The 21,753-nt window shown below is 47.1% G+C and overlaps 1 protein-coding gene across 3 annotated transcripts in view; it reads left to right on the forward strand.

The window, feature by feature from the left end:
• The window catches only part of ARHGAP26 (Rho GTPase activating protein 26), a 378,528-nt gene extending 360,893 nt beyond the window's left edge, over positions 1 to 17,635 (forward strand). The window contains exons 21-23 of one of the 3 annotated variants that reach the window (XM_069484154.1): positions 2,922 to 3,197; positions 8,382 to 8,473; positions 16,015 to 17,635. In XM_069484154.1, the coding sequence (XP_069340255.1) occupies positions 2,922 to 3,197; positions 8,382 to 8,473; positions 16,015 to 16,103 (457 nt within the window). In that variant the 3' untranslated portion in view covers positions 16,104 to 17,635. The remainder of the gene's footprint in view (positions 1 to 2,921; positions 3,198 to 8,381; positions 8,474 to 16,014) is intronic. The other 2 variants (XM_069484152.1, XM_069484153.1) reach the window with 2 other exon arrangements.
• Positions 17,636 to 21,753: the final 4,118 nt, after the last annotated feature.

Below are 21,753 nucleotides of genomic sequence, written 5' to 3' on the forward strand. Positions count from 1 at the left end.
GTAGTATTGTTGATAGTGAGGTTTTATTGTCGTGCCTCTAAAGTACAAATAAACAAAAGGCATAATTCCTTGAGTGGTTTAAAAAACCACGGAAGTACGATGAAGTATGCATTTTATTATTACGCTAACTCAGACACAGTGGTAATGAACTTTAAGTTGTGGTCATTTCATAACAAATCAATGTTACTGCCATGACTAAAACAAAAACAAACAAATGAAATTCTGTTGTTAAAAATTGCAGTTGATACTACGGCAATCGACATGGGGATTGAAGAGTAAGTTCTTATAACAGTTACGAATACCCTGCATTCCAGCCGCACCCCCAAATCATTGCAGCCATGTACTACTGGCCAAGAACCACTTAGATATCTGAGGAGGTGAGAAACAGTCAGAACCCACGTTGTAGTCATAGAATATGTTCCCAACTCTGCCTTTAGCCAAAGGCATAATTCCTGGTGCAGATGGAGTAGGAAGCTGGAGATGTTTCCTACTTATACAAGTCATTTAAAAAAAGAAAAAAGGTGTAAGGACTTTTTTTTAATTGTTCCATGGTAACCACTGGCCAAAGGAACAGATGAGTCCTGGTTTCTGGGCCTGGGCAGTTCTCTTGAACCTCCACATGATCCCTGGTCCTGCTTGGGTTCCTGGGCTTGGCGACAGTTTGGAAATGGTTGCCAGGCCTTGCCCAGTAGGTGGTTATCTAGTGAGACAGGGTTGTGGTGAGAGGACTGAGAAAGCAAGGCTTGTCTTGCCCGCAGCAACTATGGAAGGAACCAGTGAGTAGAAAGGAGCTAACGCTTCTCCCAGGACCAGAGACAGAGTCAAGGGAAAGCAGGTATTAAACTAATAATAGAGTAGCATGTCCCTCGGCTGATGGATCCTCCTCTCTTATATTACAGTTGTTTTTTCATCTGTCCCATCTTGTCAAAAACGTTTTAAGCTCTAGAAGTCAGGGATTTTGGCAAATTCCGCTTACTGTCTTGATCATACTAGGTGCTCTTTGATTAGTCTTTGCTGGATTAAGAAAATTTTTTTAAAAAAGAGTTACAGTCTTTGAATGTGAATCCCATCTGCTATATATGAATCTACCAGGCAGAACACTGGAGTGGGGAGTGGGGATTTTGTTGGAATTTGTATGTTGAGTCTTACTGAGTCTATCCGTTGCTGTATTCCCATTTTCCCTTGCAAATATGGTAGGCATCTAAGGAAAACTCATAAGTCAGTGGTTATGAAGATTTGGGATGCTGTGGTGGGATCTATAAAGAAGCTTGGCGTAGCCTGGAGGAACGGAGCAAGTCCTGCGACCCAAGAGGCAGGGTACTGGCAGCAGGAGCCCTGGGCTTGGAGTCAGGGGATGAGGTTTGAACCTCAGCCCTGTGACTTACAGGCTGGGTGTCCTCACGCAAGCTTCAGCTTAGCCCAAATTTCCACATCTGTGAAATGGAAATTATAATAGTGCCTGTTTGTGGGCTTATTGGGTAGGTTAAATGAAATTCATTAACTTACTTAATAATTTGTAGAATACCTACAGGCACTGTTTTAGACATTGGAGATATAGCAGTAAACAGAATAGACAAAAATCTCTGTTCTCGTAGAATTTATATTCTAGAATATAGTACACATAATGGCATTTACTAAATGTTTAATCACATTTGTCTGAAGCCCTTCGATGAACTCACACAGTGGGTTTTTATTGTGTATTTCCATAGGTGTTTATGTTACAACAGCAGGTAATCGGGGCCATCATTAGGTCTCAGGGCTGAATTGGCATAACCCTGGGGACATACCATTAAGAAGGACCTTTAAGTGCTCTCGCTAAATCCCACTATGCTTAGAAAGTCCGTTCCCCTTGAGTTGAGCTGTCGTTTTCGCCTCCATAAAGAGCTTAGTGAAACAGTCCAGCCGTCAGCTGAGGTTCAGGGGCTGCAGGTGGTGGTGTGGCTAGATGCTTTCCACATTCAGTCATCGTGTTTGCACTATCTGTGACTTCATGTCATTTCAGAGTTGCCAAGGTGTTTGTATAATTGGTAGAAGTAAGTCAAAGGGCTAGCATGACCAATTATTATAAAATCCACAAACCATATTTTAGTGAGTAATTTCTACTGTTTCCTCTCTAAACCTTTGATTAGCCACCCATCAAAGAACAAAATGGACAAATTGAAGGTTCCAGTTTATCTGTTTTTTCATTGCCTTCCCTCTGGGGCTATTTCTTTGAGCATCAAAATGCCCAAAATCCAGGAAAGGAGAAAGTGCAGGCCTAGACAGCAAACCTGTCTAGCAAACCCAGGGGAGGCGCGCACTGCCCCGCACACTGCACGCCGTCTCCTGAGACGTGTGTGTCCACGCTCACCTTCATCTGCTATCATTTTCCTAACGCAGTATTTCAATCTCCACTGGCATGCATCCCATTTAGTTAAAAATGCAAACAGGAAATTGTTTGCTGGCTGAATGACCTTTGTGGTCCAGAAAAAAAAAAAATGTCATTTTTGCTGAGACACAACTTTAAAACACTCCCACACTCCCACAACAGTGGAAGCCGCAGGCTCGTTGTAAGCGTATCTCTGCCTCAGAACAAGACTGGTGATAGGAAATGGGCGCAGGAACTCGTGTACATGGGTTCTGGCATCTGTCACCAACGGCCAAAGGTGCAGTGGACGTGACTGAAGCATCTCCTATCACCTGGAAAGCAGTTGTTCTGCAGGGCATGGCCTGTGTATGCTCCAAGGAGTTACAGGACGGCCATCACTTGGACAAGAGGTTTGGTCTGGAGGAACGAGATGTGGCACTGACGACATGTTGCCGGGTTTCAGTGCCACCCTGCTCTGCTCCAGCTCCCCGTCATCTGGCCTCCCCTGACCTCCCGTGCTCCCAGTGTGGTTTCCCTGTGTGCTGACGAGTTTTCTGGTTGTTATGTCTTGCAGCCCCCCGAATCCAAGCCCAACTTCACCCCTCTCGCCATCTTGGCCCATGTTCTCGGCGCCATCCAGCCCTATGCCCACCTCATCCACGTCCAGCGACTCATCCCCCGCCAGGTCTGTTGCAGGGTTTGTTTGGTTTTCTGTTGCTGCTGTTGTTCTCTCATTGGCTTGGTCCTCTCTTCATGCAGTGTTCAGCCTCCTCGTCAACTTTGTTCCCTGCCATCCAAACCTGCACTTGCTTTTTGACAGGCCAGAAGCAGCGGTTCATGAAGACTCCAGGTAAAATCTCGGATGATGACCAATCTGTTCCCGTTTATCCAAAGCTGGTCAGGGCCAGCGGGGGGCTGCCCCTGCCCTCCTGAGGTTCCATCCTAAGCGATCAAAGCCCAGAAGGGACCATTTGCATGAACCAGCATGGCATTTTCTACAACCTTTTTAACCCTAACTCTGGTTTCTGAATTAATCTCTGGTGCCTGGTGTCTGGAGAAAGAGCACCTCCCGAATAAGATGCTCGTTCAATGGCTCTCCGAATGCCGTGGGCTCTCTGTGCTTTGGTATGAGATCATATAAGCGGGAAGAGTGTTGAGACGTGTGCTGGCCTTTTCTTCTCTCATTTTTATCAGGTAGCATCAGGCAACACTTATTTGTGGGGTTGGGCCACTGGCCATGAGCAGTGACACCTAGTCTCTGAGACCAGATCCACTGGGAGAGAGACGAATCTAACAAAGAACAAAAGCTCAAGATATGAAGCGATTTCTCTTAAATTGCTCATGGCTTGTGCCTCCTTGTCCTCCACATACTCCAGGAATCATCCGTGCTCCCAGCCTGCCTCTGTCCCTGTGGCCTGAACCCTGAGCTCTCATGGGAACGGGCACCACCTCTTTCTGAGGGTGAGCAGCTTGACCTAGTTCCTCTCCCCAAGAGCCATGCTGTAGTTTTCCCTGCTTCCGTGACGTCCAGACTTAAGTGCCACCGTTCTTAGTCCTCGCGCTCTTTGAAGAAAAGAAGCTCTTTAAATCCAGGAAAAGAATCCAGGAAAGCTCCTGCAGAATGCCCCTGCTGTGAGGTTCTGAGCGTGGGTCTCTCAAGCTTGAGTCTCTGCTGTCAGACAACTGAGACGTGGAGCCCAGTTATAAGCATCATAAGCATTTTGGGCTTTGGCAGTATTTTCTCGTCCATCTTTTTCTCCTGAGGGGTGGATCCAGCAGAGAGGCTTAAATAATTTATAAAGCTGAGTCTCACTTTTAAAAAAAGAAAACCCCGTGCTATTTATACATACAGATACATATATTACTTTATCCCCACCAGACACTGCCACATCCATCATTTCATTCTACCCCCATGTGAGAATGAGAAGAGAAATGGCCTGGACCCTATTATAGAAAAGGAAAACTAAGCCACAGCGAGGTGACTTGTACACAGTCACATGATTAAACGAGAGCCAATCCAGGATTCGGGACTTCTCCCCTCAGCCCAGCACTCCTTCCTCCAAACGTGGGTAACCCCAACGTTAAATTTCTCTGTAGCTCCCAGCCCCAGAGCCTGGCCTGCTCCTTTACATTTGATACAGTTTTCTGCCTAGCCTTATCCTGGATGGTAGGAAAGATAGCCTTTCAGTATTTTTGTTTTTTTTCCTTACTCTATGAGTAGGGTGAAAAAAATAAAACCATATTTTCCTGACATAACATCCAAGTTATTTCCTAATTATTTCTTAGGCATCTTCTGGGCACTTTGAGAGACATTCATTTTCTAGGATACCAGAGATGATACGGATTATTCTGGTTAGATCCCTGACTGCCCCATGAGGACCTGGACCAGAGCAAACTACAGTAACGAGAGACAAGTCACCTTCCAAAATGCCTCACTTATTAGAGAGCCTTGGGCATTAGGAGAATGTGCCTCCATTTTAATTGAAAGGGAGTAAATTCTTCAAAACATTGGCCCCTTGGACACAATGGTTAAAGGACTCAGGGGAGTGGAATCATTCAGCTAAAAAATTGACATGGACTCTCTGCTGTGAGAGTTTTAAATTTTTTGTGTCTCTGAGCTGTGGGACCCTGTTGCTTGTCCAAGTATCTCTTCATCTCCCAAAATGTGCCCAGCTTATTTTTTCTTCAGCTACTCCTTTCCACCTCCCAGATTATTTCCAGCTTGGCAGAGGACAGTCCTTGGCAATAGAATCTGCTCACCTGGTGTGCTTGGGGTCATGGTTACTCAGTACTGCCCTCTCTGGCCACTGTTAGGATAGCACCATTTGAACATCCTCTAGGAAGCTGCCATTTTGAAATAGGCAAGGCAATGTAGGGCTTGGAATTGGCTGTCACTGAGCTAAGTGTGTGCCAAGGTGGGTACAGCTAGGGACACTGCGGGGAACTGGCCCATCACAGGAACAGAGAGGGCCAGAATCCCCTAACTGCTATTGCAGTGTACAGCCAAGAGGTGGGGGCAGACACCCATTATTCAGGCCCAGTGGGGCCTTCCCCCCAATCCACTGTTAGAAAAGGAAGCTTCAGATTTTCTCCCTTGGGCAAAGCTTTTAAAAATAAATGCTGAATTAGGCCTAATTAGTGATCCCATGAACTTCTGCATGATGTCTCCTCCAGAAATGGCTTCCTGTCCTCTCTTCAAACTATTTTTTAGAGCTTGTTTTTCAGATTTAGGAATGAAGATGCCTTTTGCAGCCCAGCAGAGAAAGGGCACTGGAGGAACATTTGCTTCACATTGCCCTTTCCTTTCTCTTGCCCACCCCTCTCCCCCAAAAAAGCCCTTAGCCCCAAACCCATAATTTGCATTTGCACAGGTGCTACTGGAAATTGTGCCTAAATGATCAGGCCATTGCCACCTGCCAGTCTAGCTGGCCCCACCTCCCTGTCATGATGCCACACACTGGAGAGTGGGCTGTCATTTTGCAAAGCTTGCAAGGGCATTTGAGGGAAGCAATCCGGAGTGCTTTCCAGGCCTCGTGCCATGCTCAGAGGCGAAAATTGAAAGTGAACTAGCACAAGGATCCACACGCATTCGTGCCCTTAAAGGGCCCAGCTGAGGTCCAAAGGGCGCTGTGACAGGCCGGCTGTGTCCAGCGTTGAGATGCACAGCAGGGAAAAAGGAACTAAGGAACCAAAGATGCTTGTTGGGGATTTTTAATTTTTTTAATCAAAGCCAAAGCCTACAAATCCAACCTCTCTGCCAGCAGGATCTGTTTGGGTAGGAGCCCTACCTAAAACAAACTGCTCGAGGCTTTTGAGAGGGAGTTTTGGGACCCTGGACTTGTTGGGCTGACAAACTTGTTAAAAGATAAGACTTTCCCCTGGGTAGGGTTGCCGGATTTAGCAAATGAAATAAAAATACAGCATACCCAGTGAAATTTGAATTGTAGATAAACAAGAAATAATTTTTCAGTATATATATGTCCGAAATATTGGCTGGGACATATATATATATGTACACACACTAAAAAATTATTTGCTGTTTATCTGAAATCAAACTGTAACTAGGTGTCCTATATTTTATCTGGCAACCCTACTCCTGGGGAACAGGTGTGGCCCCTTTTAAAAGCACCTCTTCTGCCCTCTGTCCCAATCTGTGCCCAGCCTGAGGCAGTGGGGGGGTTTCAGGGGAAAAGACCCTCCCATAGACTGTCAGTCACCTCTTAAGCTGAGAGAAAAACAAGACCCTTTCCTGACCTTTGTTTTGTCTTTTTTTTATGTACTATTTTATTGTCACTTTATTATTCAATTTCAAAACCCTAATATTAGTGGAAAGTTACTCCTTTTGAATGAGAATCATGGGCACCTGAGACCATTCCCTTTGCTTTCTGCCTGCCAAATCCCCCGGCTGGTTTCCCTGTTTTGCCCCATTACCTTTATTTAATGAGGTTAATAAGTAACCTCTACGAAAATCCAGCCAGAGAAAGCTTGCCTGGGATGTTTCCCTGGCCTTTGATTCCCCCTTGCCTGGTCTCTGCACTGCACCCAGTAATGCTGCCTCAAAACCTGGTCTCTAGGACTCTGGCCAATGGGGACCGGATTCTCCTTCCGTCCTCAATGTCATGGCCAGTTCCACGTGCCTGTCAGTATAGCTTTTCTGGCTGTTTTCACACTTTTCACAGCCATGTCACTCCTCCTCTCTGCTTCCCACCTCCTCAAAATAAATAAATAAATACAGACTTTTGTGTCCCTCCCTGGAGAAGTGCACATTGGCCATTTGGCCCTGCTAGGCAGCACACAGACCTGGTTGAGTTAGATCACAGAATGTGCCCCTTGAGCTGAACTTCACTCTTTCATCGTAATTAGACAGGAAGAGCTGTCTTCCAGTTGGAGCGCACGAATGCCAAAGGCTCGTCTTTCCTTCCTTCCCAGTGGTCCCACTTTCCTAGTTTTCTCCCACCTGGCCATCGTCTCTTGGCTACTAGAAAACTAGAGAGAGTGACAGTAAAACTGTGGCCCAGCAACAAATTCTGGAAAATCATTTCCTCTGATCACTCTGCATAACAGAGACCACATGGCTCAGAAAGCCCAAAATATTTACTGTCTGGCCCTTTACAGAAAACAGTTTGCCAGCCTCTGCTCTGGAACAATGGCGCTCAACCCAGCTCACACACAGGAACCCCTTGGAGAGCTTCGTTAAAAATACCGACGCCTACGTTTTGTATCACACCTGGGTCGAACCCAGACATCTGCGTTTTTTAAATGCCCCCCAGGTGATCCTGATGCACAGTGAGAGTGGTTGTCAACACTCTCTGGACACGAGGAGGGAAAACTAAAATGCACTGTGTCCCCTCCCCCTTCTGCCTGCTCCCCACACTCAGCACACAGGTGCACGCGTGTGCTCATGCACACACGTGTAACTGCTCACACACACAACCTCCCTACTCCCTGCCCTTCCCTGGGGGTTGGGGAGTTCCGGCTCTGGAATCCTGCCCCGCCAGCGAGACCCGAGACCCGGCCTGCTGAAAAACAAGCAGCATCTGGGAGAGCTAATGTCAGCCTGTGGCCTCGAGCCGAAACTTGCCTTTGCTAGAATTTCTCCGTTTTGACTCCCTGAACATTGCCAGCTTTCAGCTGGGTCTGTCGGGAGTGTTTTCCAGAGCAGCTTGGAAGTTCTTCCCTGCCTCTGCTTCCCGCCCTTCCCCCAGGGTTACCCTGCTCCCAAAGTTGGGGCCCAGCCGGGCCCCCCACTGCTCAGCTGCTGTACCTGCCAGGTAAAGGTTTAACATGGCGCCACGTGACCCCAGGAGAAGTGTGGTTTCTTGGCGCTTTCGGCTTCTCTCTGAATATTTCTCATTTTTCTCCTGTGACCTTTACAACTTTTCCACCTCGTGTTTTGCCATCTGGCTGCCTTGTCAGGCTCTTCCCACGAGAGAGGACTAGGTGGCTTGTAGAGAAAGGGAAGGAGAGAGATGGAATATCGGGGGCTTTCTACGGGTTTTCCAAAAATGTTAAATAAACTCCTGTTTTCACGCAGCACGCCGTTCCGGAAGGCGAAAGCCTTGTACGCCTGCAAAGCGGAACATGACTCAGAGCTGTCATTCACGGCAGGCACGGTCTTCGACAACGGTGAGTGTCTCCTCCCCTCGCGGACACACGGGGGGTGGGGGAGCAGATAAATTAATAATGGGCGTTTTCAAAGTTCCTGCTGAAGAAAAATCTCAATAGAATGGGTAAGACCAAAAAAGAGTGTGGATGTGTGTGCGTGTGTTTCTGTGTCTTTTCCCAAAATAAGATAGCGGCCGCAGGGCTGCGGGAGGCGTTATGAAGAGTAGACAAGTATAATCAGCTCCTTGTTGAGTTGTTAAGCACATTAAATGAGATTGTGCCTGCGAGGGACTCAGCCCAGTACCTGGCAGTGGCTTTGGGAGGTAATACACATCAGTGTTTAAAATGGTGCTCAACACGTAGTAAGCATCAACATGTTGTTATTGTTATGACTGTTAGTGTCATCATCATCGTTGTCATCATCATTACATCTGTCTTAGAAAAAAACCCTAACATTGCCCTGGTTCACGATGGCAGTTTTTCCTTGTTGGCTAACATGGCGCAGGCCTGGCTCCGGCCGGGCAGTCGGTGCAGCTGGCCTGGATCCTGGCTGTGTCTGTAAGGGCCTCCCATTCAAGCCAGAGCAGAAGCAGGCTCCTGGGCACCAGCCCTTGACGGCACCCTGGTCCAAAGGGGCTGCCACTCTGTGTGCCCAGCCCTGCGTCCGGCATTGCAGAGGTGTCCACAGGTAGACAGGATGGGAAATGGGGCACAGAGTACTAGGGCGGTCCCTGGGTCACACTCAAGCCTTGGCCTTCTGGGCCAGCAGGAGTGAGGGTGAGCCCAGAACTGCAGGTGGCCTGCTGAGTCTGCAGCCCCTTTTATGGTTCTCAAAGCCAAAAGCGTTGTCCTTAAACCTTTGCTCCATTAACTTTGATTTGGGCCCTTTACAAATCAAAGTGCACAAACAGCCAGCCTGGCCACCTCTCCTGTCGGCAGCTGGTGTTTTCGGGCCCTGGCAGACCGCAGGTGCAGGGTTGTGCTGGAGGCCGTCCAAAGCCACGTCACTGGGGAGTATCTCCTGCACGGGCCCAGGTGGGGGAGTCCCAGCCCTGCCATAACATGACACAGCTTTCGCAGCAGACAAACCAGAATGGGCTGGGTTGCTCAGGCTTCTGTGCCCTGCTCTGTCAGCAGGGGAAGGGCTTCTGCCTACAGGTGAGCAGACTTGGAGAGAGTCCTTCATTTACAGGTGAATCTGGGGCTTGGTTCTGCCCTCTGAGTCCCTGTTCACATGGGCCAGGGAACACCATGTTCCCATCAGCTGTTCACCCTGGCAACACAAAGGACCCCTGATCCCAGGGACAGAACTGGCTTAAACTATCAAACGGCACATGTATGCTTGTGTGTCTTATTTGTGACTCCTTTTGGTGAGCGCAATCTTCTTTCTTTTTTTTTAATAATAAAAGTTTCGTTGAGATAGCCACACAACGTACAATTTACCCATTTAAAATGTGTTTTTTAGTATATTTAGAGTTTGTGTAACCATCACCACGATCTAATTCTAGAATATTTTCATCACTCCCAAAAGAAACCCTATATCTTTAGCAGTCGCGCCCCATTTATCCCTAAGCCGCCTCCATCTAGCCCATGGCAACCACTGATCTACTTTGTTTCTATACCTGCTCTGGACATTTCCTATAAATGAAATTATACGACATGTGATCTTTGTAACTGGCTTCTTTCACTTTGCATGTTTTCAAGGTTCATCCATGATGTAGCAGAACTTCATTCCTTTGCATGCTGTAACCATATTTTATTTAAACTCACTCATCAGTTGATGGACATTTCGATTGTTTCCACTTTGTGGCTATTAGAATAATGCTACTGTGAACATTTGTGTATAAGTTTTTGTGAAGACAAATGTTTTCAGCTCTCTTGGGATAGACCTAGGAGTGGGATTACTGGGTTGGATCATGCAGTAACTCTGTGCTTAACTGTTTGAGGAAGTGTCAAGCTGTTTTACAAAGTGGTTGCACCATTTTACAATCGTGCCTTCTCTCATTGTTAAGTCTCCCTTTTGAAGTAGTTTAGATAGTTAGCCAAAAGAGAAAAAAAAGACAAGAGGAGAAAAGATACCTGGTGATTTTTAACTGCCGAGTCCTCTCCTTCCCAGGAGGGAGCCCTGCCTGGCAGGTTCTGTGACCACTGTCCTCCAGCCGGGCAATCATCACAAAGCCTGGACAGGAAGATACTTGAAAGCAGGAGAGAAGTTTGATTTAAGGAGTCAGAGTCCTCAGCCAAACCTTCCCGGGGTCTCTGCTGGGCGTCATGGCAGGATTCACTGGCACTGGTTTGTTTTTAACCAGCAACGCTAGTGACCTTTCAGATTCCCTGAAGAGCAAAAGGCCAAATTGAACTTGAAAGAAAACACCTCCCAGTGTTTACTGGGCCGCAGCCGAAGATGGATCTGACAAAATGTTAATCCACTGTCTAGATCGGTTGGGCTGATAATATTTGATGAGGTCCTATTTCTAGAGGAAAAGGCTTACATATACCCTGTGGCTCACCCCTCTTCGCCTCTATAGGAGAAATCAGGCAATTCAGGAGGAAAAACTGTTGCCCTGTTAGGTAGGGGGGTCTTTTTCCTTGGTCTGTCTCTTGTTAGTTTGCTGCTGGAGATACTAGGTAAGGGCTATTTCACTTGGATGCTCTGTAGCTGTCAGACTAACTAATCAGAAGAAAGTGGACACGTGTGTGTGCGTGTGTGTGTGCACGCATGCTTTTTTCTTCAGGATTAAGAAGAATGAATAAGGAGGAGGAAGAGGGAGGAGCACACGGAGGGGAAAGTCTGTTGTTTCGTAATGATTAATCTCTAAGCCTTTGGATGCCAGGGGCCGGCGCTGTGCCTCTGCAGTGGCTGCCTCTCGGTCAGCCCATGGACTTTGCGCGGTGGGGAAAGGATGTGCAATACTTGGAAACAGCTCCAGTGTCGGCCCTGGCCAGTCTACTAGGAAACTGTCCGCTTCGCCAAGAGCACCTCAAACAGTAACTGGAAAGAGAGACAGCTCGTGTTCTCAGGAACGTTAGTCACCTGGAAGCAACATGATTAGTGCTACCTGGAAAATTCACGTGGCCGTCACTAAAATTGGGTTCTGGGGATACTTTCCTCAAGATCTGAGAAGGGCCAGATCCACTGATCCCCGTGGTACACGATGCAGCGCCAGTGCCAGGCAGGGCTGTCCCCGGTTTCCTTTGCTGACAGAGAACATCCTCTCCAGGAAGCCCTCGAGCTACCCAGGGAATGGGGTTCCAGGAGAGCTCCTCAGGGGGCGTCCGTCCGCCTCCCCAGCCATCTCCTCTGCGACACTCACGCCCAGGCCAGCTCCACCTCTCACCTGGGCACCTCTGCCAGCCACCTAATAGGTCTTGTTGCTTCCACTCTTGCCCCCATAACCCATTCTTAACATAGCAGCAAGAGGGATCTTTGAAAAGTGGAAATCATGTCATGGTATTCCCCTGCTTAAAATCCTTCGGTGGCCTCCTGTTGCTCTGAGTGTTACTAACAAGGCCCTGCGTGGCCCAGCTGCGGCCCCTCTGACCTCCTGTCACCCTCACATCACACACTGCAGCCGCACAGGCCTTCATGTTCTCAAGTAGGGTCAGCAAACTGTGACCTGCTGGTCCAATCCAGCCCGCCACCTGTTTTTGTAAATAAAGCTTTCCTGGAACACAGTCACCCATGCCTTTTTGTCCACATGTTATCTATGGCACTGCAATGGCAGAGTTGAGAGACACATTGATTATCAGGCCCGTTAGGAAACACTTGCAGAGCGCAGTTCTAAAATCACACCAAGCTTTTCCCTGTCTTAGCGCCTTTGACTTGCATTTCCCCCTCACCGCCAGGCCGGCTCCTTTGGACACTTTAGGTTTTAGCGTCTTGAGCTCCTTCCCACCCGCCCACATCCCTATCCCAGTCTGTCCTTCTCCTCTATCGCGACCTAAAATTACATGCTTGTTTACTGATAGATTGTCCCTCCCCGAGAGCAGAGTCTCATCTGCTTGTTCTGTGCTACACGCAAGAACCTAGCACAGTGTCTGGGACATGGTAGGTGCCCAGTAAGCATTTATGGAACGAATGAAAGCATTTTAACTACACGAGGGTCTGTGCCTCTTTCCGCGAGGGCTTCTTGGGGCAGTCAGCCATTAGAGATCTTAGTCACACACTTGCTCCTTGTCCACAGTGAGCGAAGGAGGGGAGAGGGCAGGCGTTGCATGCGCGCAGGGTGCGGGGTGTATGGGGATATAGCTGAGAGAAGGTGGTTGGCAGGAAGCACACCCCTGTCAGCAGCGGCTTATATTTATTATATGCCCACCGGGCTGGAGAGCCGCCCAGGCAGCCTGCTGCAACACCTTTTGTGTTTATACAGCACATCGGACACTGGTGCAATTCAGCCCAGCGAGCCCTCACTGAGCATCTTCCATGTTCAGAGCATCGGGCCCAGCAGCAGCAGTAGTGGTTAAGGTACAGACTCTGGGGTCAGATGTCCTGGGCTCTGATTCACCTCCATCATCTACCCGCTGTGTGATTTGGGGCAAGATGCTTAACCTCTCTGAGCCTCAGTTTTTCATCAATAAAATGGAGAATCAATTGCCGAAACGCAGGTGGAACACTTACTGGCAAAAGGTCTGCACTTAGCGTGTGCTCAGCACATGTGTTATTCCTGTCCTGCAGGATCACACTGTCTGGCTGAACAGAGGCATGATGCAGCGGAAAGGTCTTGGTCTCTGGAGTCACACACACTGGGTTCAGATTCGGTTTTAGCGTTATGACTGTGCACAAATTAATTCACCTGCCTGAGCCTCAGTTTTCTCATCTGTAAAATAGGGATAATGATAGTATAAGCTGGGCTCATGAGGGTCAAATGAATCACTATATCTGAAACTCTGAGCACGTGACAGCTCCGTAGCATTTTTTAAGTGTTAGCTCACATCATCATTCTCAAGGCAGAAGGGAGTTACTGAATGTTGTCTAGCCAGGGAGTGCTATAATACAAACCAAAATGTACTGAAAAACTAGAGAGAGAAGTGCAGCTTAGCAGAAGTGAGCAGCATGTTAATAGGACCCATTGACATGTGGGGTGAACTGTGAGCACCCCTGGAGTCTAGAGGAGGGAGCAGGTAGAAAGGATTCCTTGGTAATATTTGGGAAGGAGTTGGGGCTTCAGCCAAGCCTTAGGGTGTGAGGACAGGACACAAGGCAACAGCTGGAAGGCGAGCACGGGTGCTGCCTCCCCTGCCAGTTCATGGCAACTGGCATTTGAATTCCTATTACCACCTTTGCTGCAGAGGCATTTGGGCCCAGAAAAGTTAGAGCTCCGAACTTTCTGTGAACTAGTTAAAAATACAGGTTCCTGGGCCTGACTCCCAGAGGTTGTGCTTTAATTGGTTTGCCATGGGGCCCAGGAATCTGCAGTTTTAATAAAGCGTCCAGGTGATTCTGGTGCCCGTGGCCTGGGAGTGTGCTTTAATGAACCCTGACTTGAAGACTCTGGGGAGTCAGCAGTCGGACCCAAGGCTGCCTTGTCCCCTGCCGTCCCCTGTGACATTCCTCTCGGCCTCCGGGTTCGGAGGGCCTCCCTTGTCCCCTTTTATTCTCCCTTTAGTCTGCAAATTGCATTTCTAATGTTACCACCACAGAAACTGCTGTTTGAACAGCTGGCCGGGAAGGGAGGAATGTCTGAAGGAGACGGACAGTCCGGTAGAGTCACAACTCAATTAGGGGCTTTGCTGTCAAGCGGAAAAGGTCTTTATTTGTTTCATTTTTTATTTTGTTTGGTTGATTTATTCCTTCTACGTCTTTTAATTGGGGGAATGGGTTTGATTTGTGTATTTTGATTCTAAACACCTGAGGCTTCCTGAAGCTTAGGTGAGTGTCAAGACCAGCCCCTTACCCAGGTTCACTAGGAGGGAGTTTCGCTGACCAATGGGGTTTGCTACTGACGAACTGCGGGGCACGTGCTTTGTGCCGCGTGCGTTATCCACGCTGGCTCCGGTAATACTCTTAAGAATCCAGGGAAGGGGAGAGAGTTTTGTTGTGGCCACTTTATAGGTGCAGAGATCGATGTGGTCTTGGCAGCCTCAGCCAGATGGATGGGCGGAGGGCAGGGGTATTTGGGTGTTATTAGTATTTAAGGGTGGCGTGGGAGGGCTTTGGTAATTGGAGAGGTCAGGCTGCTTTTAAGATACGTGTGTCCTTCCCAGACACTTCTCTCCCACGCTCTTCTTGTGAGGGATTCGTGTTGTCATGAGTCCAAGGTATCCTTTCTACTTTGGGTTTATTCCTGAAACCTATAGAATTGTGCAAGTACTATGGAGGCGAGCTATTGCATAACAGATGTCTGATCTTGTCTTCTCCTAAGGAAACATTCAAGGACTAGGCAAGTTTGACATTGATCTTCCTTAAACCTCAGTCTCTATTCTTTTGCTGCCTCCCATTTACTTCCTTTGGTTTCTGTTCTTGCTTGTTTCCCTACAAACTGAAACTAGAATTATAGCGCAATGTTGGGACGGAAATGCTTTCTAAAACAAGCTCAGGAAGTCACTTAATTAGCCCAGGAAGGGAATAGGGGAGAATTCATTCTGTTTGAACAATCTTGGAAAATTGGAGTTTTCCTAATACATTAAGAATAACGCCCTGCCTCTCCCCAGAGTGATCTGTGTATCTGCAGTTCACAGGCACAAACAACTCCCGCCTCTCAGTCCCATGATTCCTGCTCTCTTCCTTCCTGCTATTGACTACTCTGCACACTCAGCTGGATTTCATATAAGCCCTGTAATATCACAGTGGTTTCCAGGGAGATGGACTTCCCAAAAGTGGATGGTGGATGTGGTTCCACAAAAGTAGATATATAGATTATTTGGATATTGAAAAATCAAAGGGGCAGAAATTTTGAAAGTTGCAGTAGAGGAAGAGGACAGTTTTCAGACTCGTGTAGGAGAGAACAGAAAAAAACACTAAGAGGGTGTGGGTGAAACAGAGAGGGGCTATTCAAAGGGTGTAAAATAACCAAGAAACACACACACACACACACACACACACACACACGGAAATTAGAAGCAGAGGGTAGGGATTTGAAGGGAGGTGAAATTTATGATTAGAAGCCGGGTATCTTTAAGACCAGTTCTTTGCGGCCGTCCATGAGCACTACGCTTTGTACATACTTGAAACTGGGTGGGCAGGTAGGTGGGTGGGTGGATGGATGGACCACAATTGACCTATAACCCAAAAAGTAGAAATCTGTCACTTGTTTATAGTTTTAACCAGGAACTTTGGAAGTTCATGAACCCCCTGAAACTGTATGTACCCCTTTGAATGTCCGTATCTATTTCCCTTTCTGTTGTGGAGAAAGTTCAGAACAGCCCTCATCAGAAGGCTTATATCCACAAAAGGTTAAGAGCCTCTGTTTTAAAAAAAAAAAAAAAAAAAAGTCCTAGAATCCTGTTACTTAACAAGCGATTGCGTTCATCCTTCACACTTCCTGCACACACGCCCACACACACAGCCACCTCCGGCCTATCGGTAACGTCATCTCTTCTCATTCGCTCTCCTTCCTGTGCAGTTCGTCCGTCTCAGGAGCCTGGCTGGTTGGAGGGGACTCTGAACGGAAAGACTGGCCTCATCCCCGAGAACTACGTGGAGTTCCTCTAACCATGGGCCCCAGCAGGACTGCTGAGCTTTGCATGGTATCCATGACAACTGCTGATTCCAGTGTGGCAGGCCATTTCTCTCTGGCACTGAGAAATGCAGCGTGACTGACCCTGTTGCTGCCTGTCAACACGAATGTCTCTGTGAACTCTAGTGTCACCCATCTCCACGATCATCTCAGCTGACCCTCGGTGACACTGCAAGGAACGGAAGTCAATCAGCAGAGGAAGCCATTTGATTTTGACAACAGAGAGGAAGGCTTGCAAAGCCATTCTCTCCGGAGTGCCCCAACGAGGGAGCACTCATTCTGTTTCAACAGTCGTCCAAACCCTCAACCTTCTGAAAGAGGAAGTGAGACGCAAGCAGTTCCCGAGAGCACACAGCATAGCTAAGTCTGACGGGGCTGGGCGAGGAATTGGCACCGAGACCCAGTCCAGGTCCCTTGCTTTTGTTTACAGTAGACGCTCTCTCTACCCACCTCTAAATACTTGAGACCCACCGTGCTACAGGCGACTGGGTCTGTCTGTCCGCACGCAGGAGGAAGAGGGGTCACGGCCGTGCTTATGTAACATCCAATCTCTCACCATCTCTGAAGCGGCCGTTGGCCCAGCAGCAGAATTCAGTCCAGGCCTCTCATGCAAGGGAACACCCCCTCGCCCCACCACGCTTCCTCCTCCCCAGCGAGGAACTGCTCCACCACTCAGGGCTGCCATCGCCTAGTCACCACGGCAACCCAACCCACTCTAAAACCAAACCAAAAAAAAAAAAAAAAAAATACTCTCCTTTGCATGACACGTTTTTTTCAACTCCCTTTTGGTAGTTTTTAAAATGGTTTTCCAACAACCTGAAGCAGAAAATCAAGGACCTAGGGTGGTCTACTTGGGGCAGACAGGATAGCAGCTGGAACTGTTCCCTTTCTGATGAATTTCAACATCAGGATATATTTGGAGCAAACTCTAGTAACCTCTTGAGATTAAATTACCTACAGGCTTAATGTTTCTGTTCTTCCATGCAACTGGTGTTTGCTTCCTAGAGGGTAAGATGCTCCCTCCCTATGGGTGACACCAACCCTTTATCTCACAGGTTTCCCCGTGTCCTGTGCTCACTCGTCCCTTCCCCTGCCTGCCTCTAGCCCACCACTGAGCTGCCCCCTCGCCCTGCTCTAGGCTGCTGAATACCAGTGGGTGCCCTGGTGGTTTTCAAGGATAATTCCTGGGCTAACCCCATGACCTATAGTTTCAAAGGACATCTATGTTCACTGCCACTCAGAAAAAGGGAATTCTCAGTCTTTCCAGGCATGAGACTAATATAAGCTGTTGTGATTCAGGAAGACACCAAAAGGTTGGGGCAGGGAGGGTGGGATGGGGACCTTCTGAGAAAGGGAATTTTCCGGTCAAAAGGGTCTGTGTCTTGGGGAGGACTGCCTTGGATGTGGAAGTTCTGCCTGGACATTTCGAATTCACCCGGCTTCCAAAGAGCAGATCAGTATCTTGCACATGTGACTGTCCTTGCGAGACTGACTCTGGACAAACTGCAGACTGATGGGCCGTCAGGCTCCCCAGGAGTCCCTCGGATGGCAGCCTGGCTCCAGGGAGTGTCTCCTGCTTCTGGAATTCCTCACTAGGGAACTTCAAAGAAGAAAAGAAAAACTTGAATTGTGTTGAATTACTGTATCTTTTACATTTTTTTTTTTGAAAAGATAAACTTGTAAATAGAGTGATTTGAAATACTATATGGTAAAGTTTTATATTTGATATTCTTTAAGCTAGTTGCTCCACACATTTAGGCTTTGACTGGTGAACAGGTGAGTTGGACAGGGAGAGAGAGGAGGCAAGGTTGACGAGAGTCAAGGTCTTTGTCCCCTCTCTGGCCTGGAGGAAGACCACGTCCCTGTGCTCGCTCTCTGTTGGTTCTTGGTGGGTGTGACAGATGGATGGTGTTCAGTCTTCTGTATCCACGTGTGTTTTTGATCATTCCTTGGGCTTTGGATTTGGAGATGGAAAGCACATCATCAGGCAATGAGTTTTTCAAAAAACTCCTACTTAGTAAGATGAAGCTCAGGATCTCAGTAGGTGGGGCCAGGGTTAGATTTTTAGTTTCTCTTCTCAGGTGTATTTCTTGGTGCCCCGCAATGTCAGGACAGAAGGCGATGGAACAACTGTTGTGCTCCTTACTTCTTTTCTCCACATCTTCTAAGGCTTTATAAATGAGGACAAGCTGGTTTGCAAATTTTGTGTGCATCTATAAGTTCTAAAAAGAAAAAAAAAAATCTAGCTTCTTATAATCTTTGGTTCTTGATCTGCTGCTGCTTCCCCTTTTCCTAGACATGTTTATGCCTTTCCCTCCCACCTCCAGGTTCCCTAGAGCCCCCACATAAGAAAAAGTCTCCAAGAGGAATGTACATTGTGCATTGTACCTCTAAAGATGGCTCTGAAGTTATCAGGGGTTTATCATTGTGATTCACTATTCAGTTTATCAGCTCGAGGGTTCTACAGCTGTTATCCAGGAACTCACCCAGGGGCAAGCAACATGTTACCATTGAGTCTGGGAATGAGAATGAAGAATGGGCAAGACCAGGATAGTACTCCAGAAAGCCATCACTGAAAACCCAAGAAGAAAGGGGACATTCTAATATGGTGGAACTGCTCCCTCTGTGCTTGGGAGCAGCAAGTTGGGAAATGGGGCCTGAGGGGGTGGGCATTCATATACCGTGTGCTTCCCGTTGAGAAAGAGCACAACATGCTTTTAACACACTTGACGTTTTAAGTTGTCATCTGCCCCATCACAAGCCTAGCTGGAGCTCATGTAGAGGAACAGAAGGCCAAGATCCTTGCTTTGGGAGTTTCCTCACTGAAGCGTACCTGTGCATGTACCTGTACGCGTACCTGTACGCACTTGGCCCCAGCGTGGCTCCTCCCTCCCTCCGGAGTTCGCCCTGATTTGAAGCCAGAAGGAAACAGAGCTGCCACCAATGAGATCTTTTAGATAGACTCCTTCCCTGTGGCCATGCTGGGCCTGTGACAAGTGGCTGCTGTCTCCCTTTGCCCAGCCAAGCTCCCCTCCTCCCCATTAGCTACAGAACTGGAGAAACTGTTCAGAATAGGAGCCAACGAGTCAGAAGGAACTTGAAGACTAAAAATAGATTTTACCCTCTCCACTATCCACATCCTCACCCCTAACTCTCTCTGCTTGAGTAGGGAACTTTAGGGCAGATTAGGAGGATGAATTTTGGGTCTCAGGGTGGAAGACCATTGCCCAAGAGCCTCGAGTTTCCTTTGCAAGGCTCTGGGATCAGGTAGCCAGAGCCTGAATCTTTTAGGGATAGTAAGATCAGTCTCTCCTTTAGGTTACTCAGAATTCCGTAGCTAGAGCATGCCATGCCACGCAAAGATAGCTGGTTTCAAATCCCTGCCCCCAGGCAAGTAAAACTGTGACTTGCTCAAGACTAAAGGTAATCTCTCTTGTTTTTGAAATTAACATATAGGATGGACCCTGTACAGTGCAGCTGTCCCTGGTATCCTAGAATTGGAGCCAGTTTTTAGCTTGGTGTGTTTAGTATTTCTACAGCCAGTATGTGTTTTCTTATGTCAGACCAAACCATCTTTTTCAACATCATTTCGGTTTATCTCTTCTTGCTGAGTGCTTTTTGGACAGAGAAGCAAAGAGAAAGAGAAAATGAGCAATCAAGTCCTGCCAGACTGGCATTAGGACAGAGCCATGCTAGTGACAGGGTCATTGCAGGGACTTGCGCAGGACTCCAGAGTTGCCTGTGCCATACCCGTGGCTTAAAGGGAAATCTTTCTATCAACTGAGTTTGTCTTTCCTGAAAATGGCAACCCCAGCCACACTAAAAGTTCTGTCTTGACGACAGAGGCTCCCAAAGCATCCATGATTGAAGGGTAGGGAAACAGAAGCAGCCAAAGATAACCTGATTCGTGACTGTCTAGTGGCACCTTTCATCTCCGGCTTCTGCTTCCGAAAGCGAGTCTGGATCACCGAGTTTTATAGACATGGGACTCCCAGGTACAACAGTGGCCACCATGGCACCCAGAGTTTGCACTGGTATCGAATGTGTTAGGAGTGACCCAATTACCCAAATAGGTAGCCAGTATTGAGGAAACCAACAGCCTCTAAGCTGCCTGACTTTAAAAGGAATGTCCTAGGTGCTCTGTGTCTAGGGAGTTATCTGTCATCTCCGCAAACCTGACAGTAATCAATTGCCTCGACAACCCTGCCCCACATCCCTTTAAAGTTAGCAGGATGTCGTCTCACACACCCCGTGCTGGTGTTTAAAAAATGTATCTTGTCGTGCTCAGTGTGTTTGACAGCCACACGGATCTGCTGGGCGCTGCACCCCTTCTCTGTGATTGTAGCATCCAGATGACAACAGCAGCACAGCAATGAACCTTGCGCAATCCTACTGCATGCCAGAGATAAGACTCCAACAAATAATAATTAACTTTTTCCTTTTTGCCGCCTACATTACTTGTCTAAGTAAAGAGCTTCCCCAAATGGAGGGAGAGGCCATACAGGGAATCCAGGTGTCGTTCAGAGCCAGTCCTTGCTGAAATGCGGTCTTTTCACAGAAGCACCTGTATTCTTGGGAGAAAAAGTATTGGATGTAAAGTAACACCAGGACCACAGAGAAAGAGAAGGGTGAACCATACTGAGGAACTTTGGATTTTTTTTTTTTTTTTTTGAGAGGGATGAATATTGTTCTTAATAAGGAGAAAAAACTCAGAAAAAAATTGCAACTAATATTTTTGCACAAGTTTTGCAGGACATTACACAATGAAAACATCTTTCAAGGTGAAGTGCTTTAGACAGTAAAGACTTAGCACAGTCCTAGACTCATGTAACGGTGGCAAATGCTGTTATGTCAAAATTTGCTGTAGTGTAGTCAGTGAGAACCACAGTGTTAACCAAGATGTCAGAGTTACCTGGAGGAGTCCTGGAGAGGCTAAGACATTCTACATCAACGATGTCAACAAAGTCGTCCAAACAAACATTGATAAGCATCTTTCTTGGGTATCCAGATACTAGAACCAACCTTGTATCTGAAAATATACATTGATGATTCTAAAGTATATATGTGTTTGTATGTGTTTGTGTGTGTGTACAGCACATATTTACATAAAGGCAAAAGACTCATACAGAGACCCACATGAGCTGGCAGTTGATGGACCTTTGTAGCCTTTAAGATCTGGAGGTTAAGAAGTAGAGAATCGAGAGAGGCTGTTGATTGCCTATCAAAATGATCAAAGATGTAAATTAAGTGCCATTTTAAAACTGTGTTCATATTTATCGAATGGTTACTATCTGCGGCTATGTTCCCTGTTAACTTATTTAAAGTCATGTTGAAAAAAATATCAAACCCATAAATGCTTAGTAGGTAATGCTAGGCTAGTGTTCAAAAGCACTCTAAAAGACACTTTGTCCATATTTTGGAAAAGAAAATATTTGCATGTTTAATTCATAATTTAGGCTACCTTTGAGTATACTGTAAAGTGCTGTGTGATATCATATCAGTAAAGTACTTATAAAAATGGCACTTTAATGTTTTCTTTTAAAAAATCATAAATAATGCACTGTTTTAAACTTCAGTATTGACTATTGACTGGTGCATAGATTCCAATTCCATAATTAAAAAGTA

This window comes from Eulemur rufifrons, chromosome 10 (assembly GCF_041146395.1).
Source record: "Eulemur rufifrons isolate Redbay chromosome 10, OSU_ERuf_1, whole genome shotgun sequence".
In the NCBI taxonomy this organism is placed as follows: Eukaryota; Metazoa; Chordata; class Mammalia; order Primates; family Lemuridae; genus Eulemur; species Eulemur rufifrons.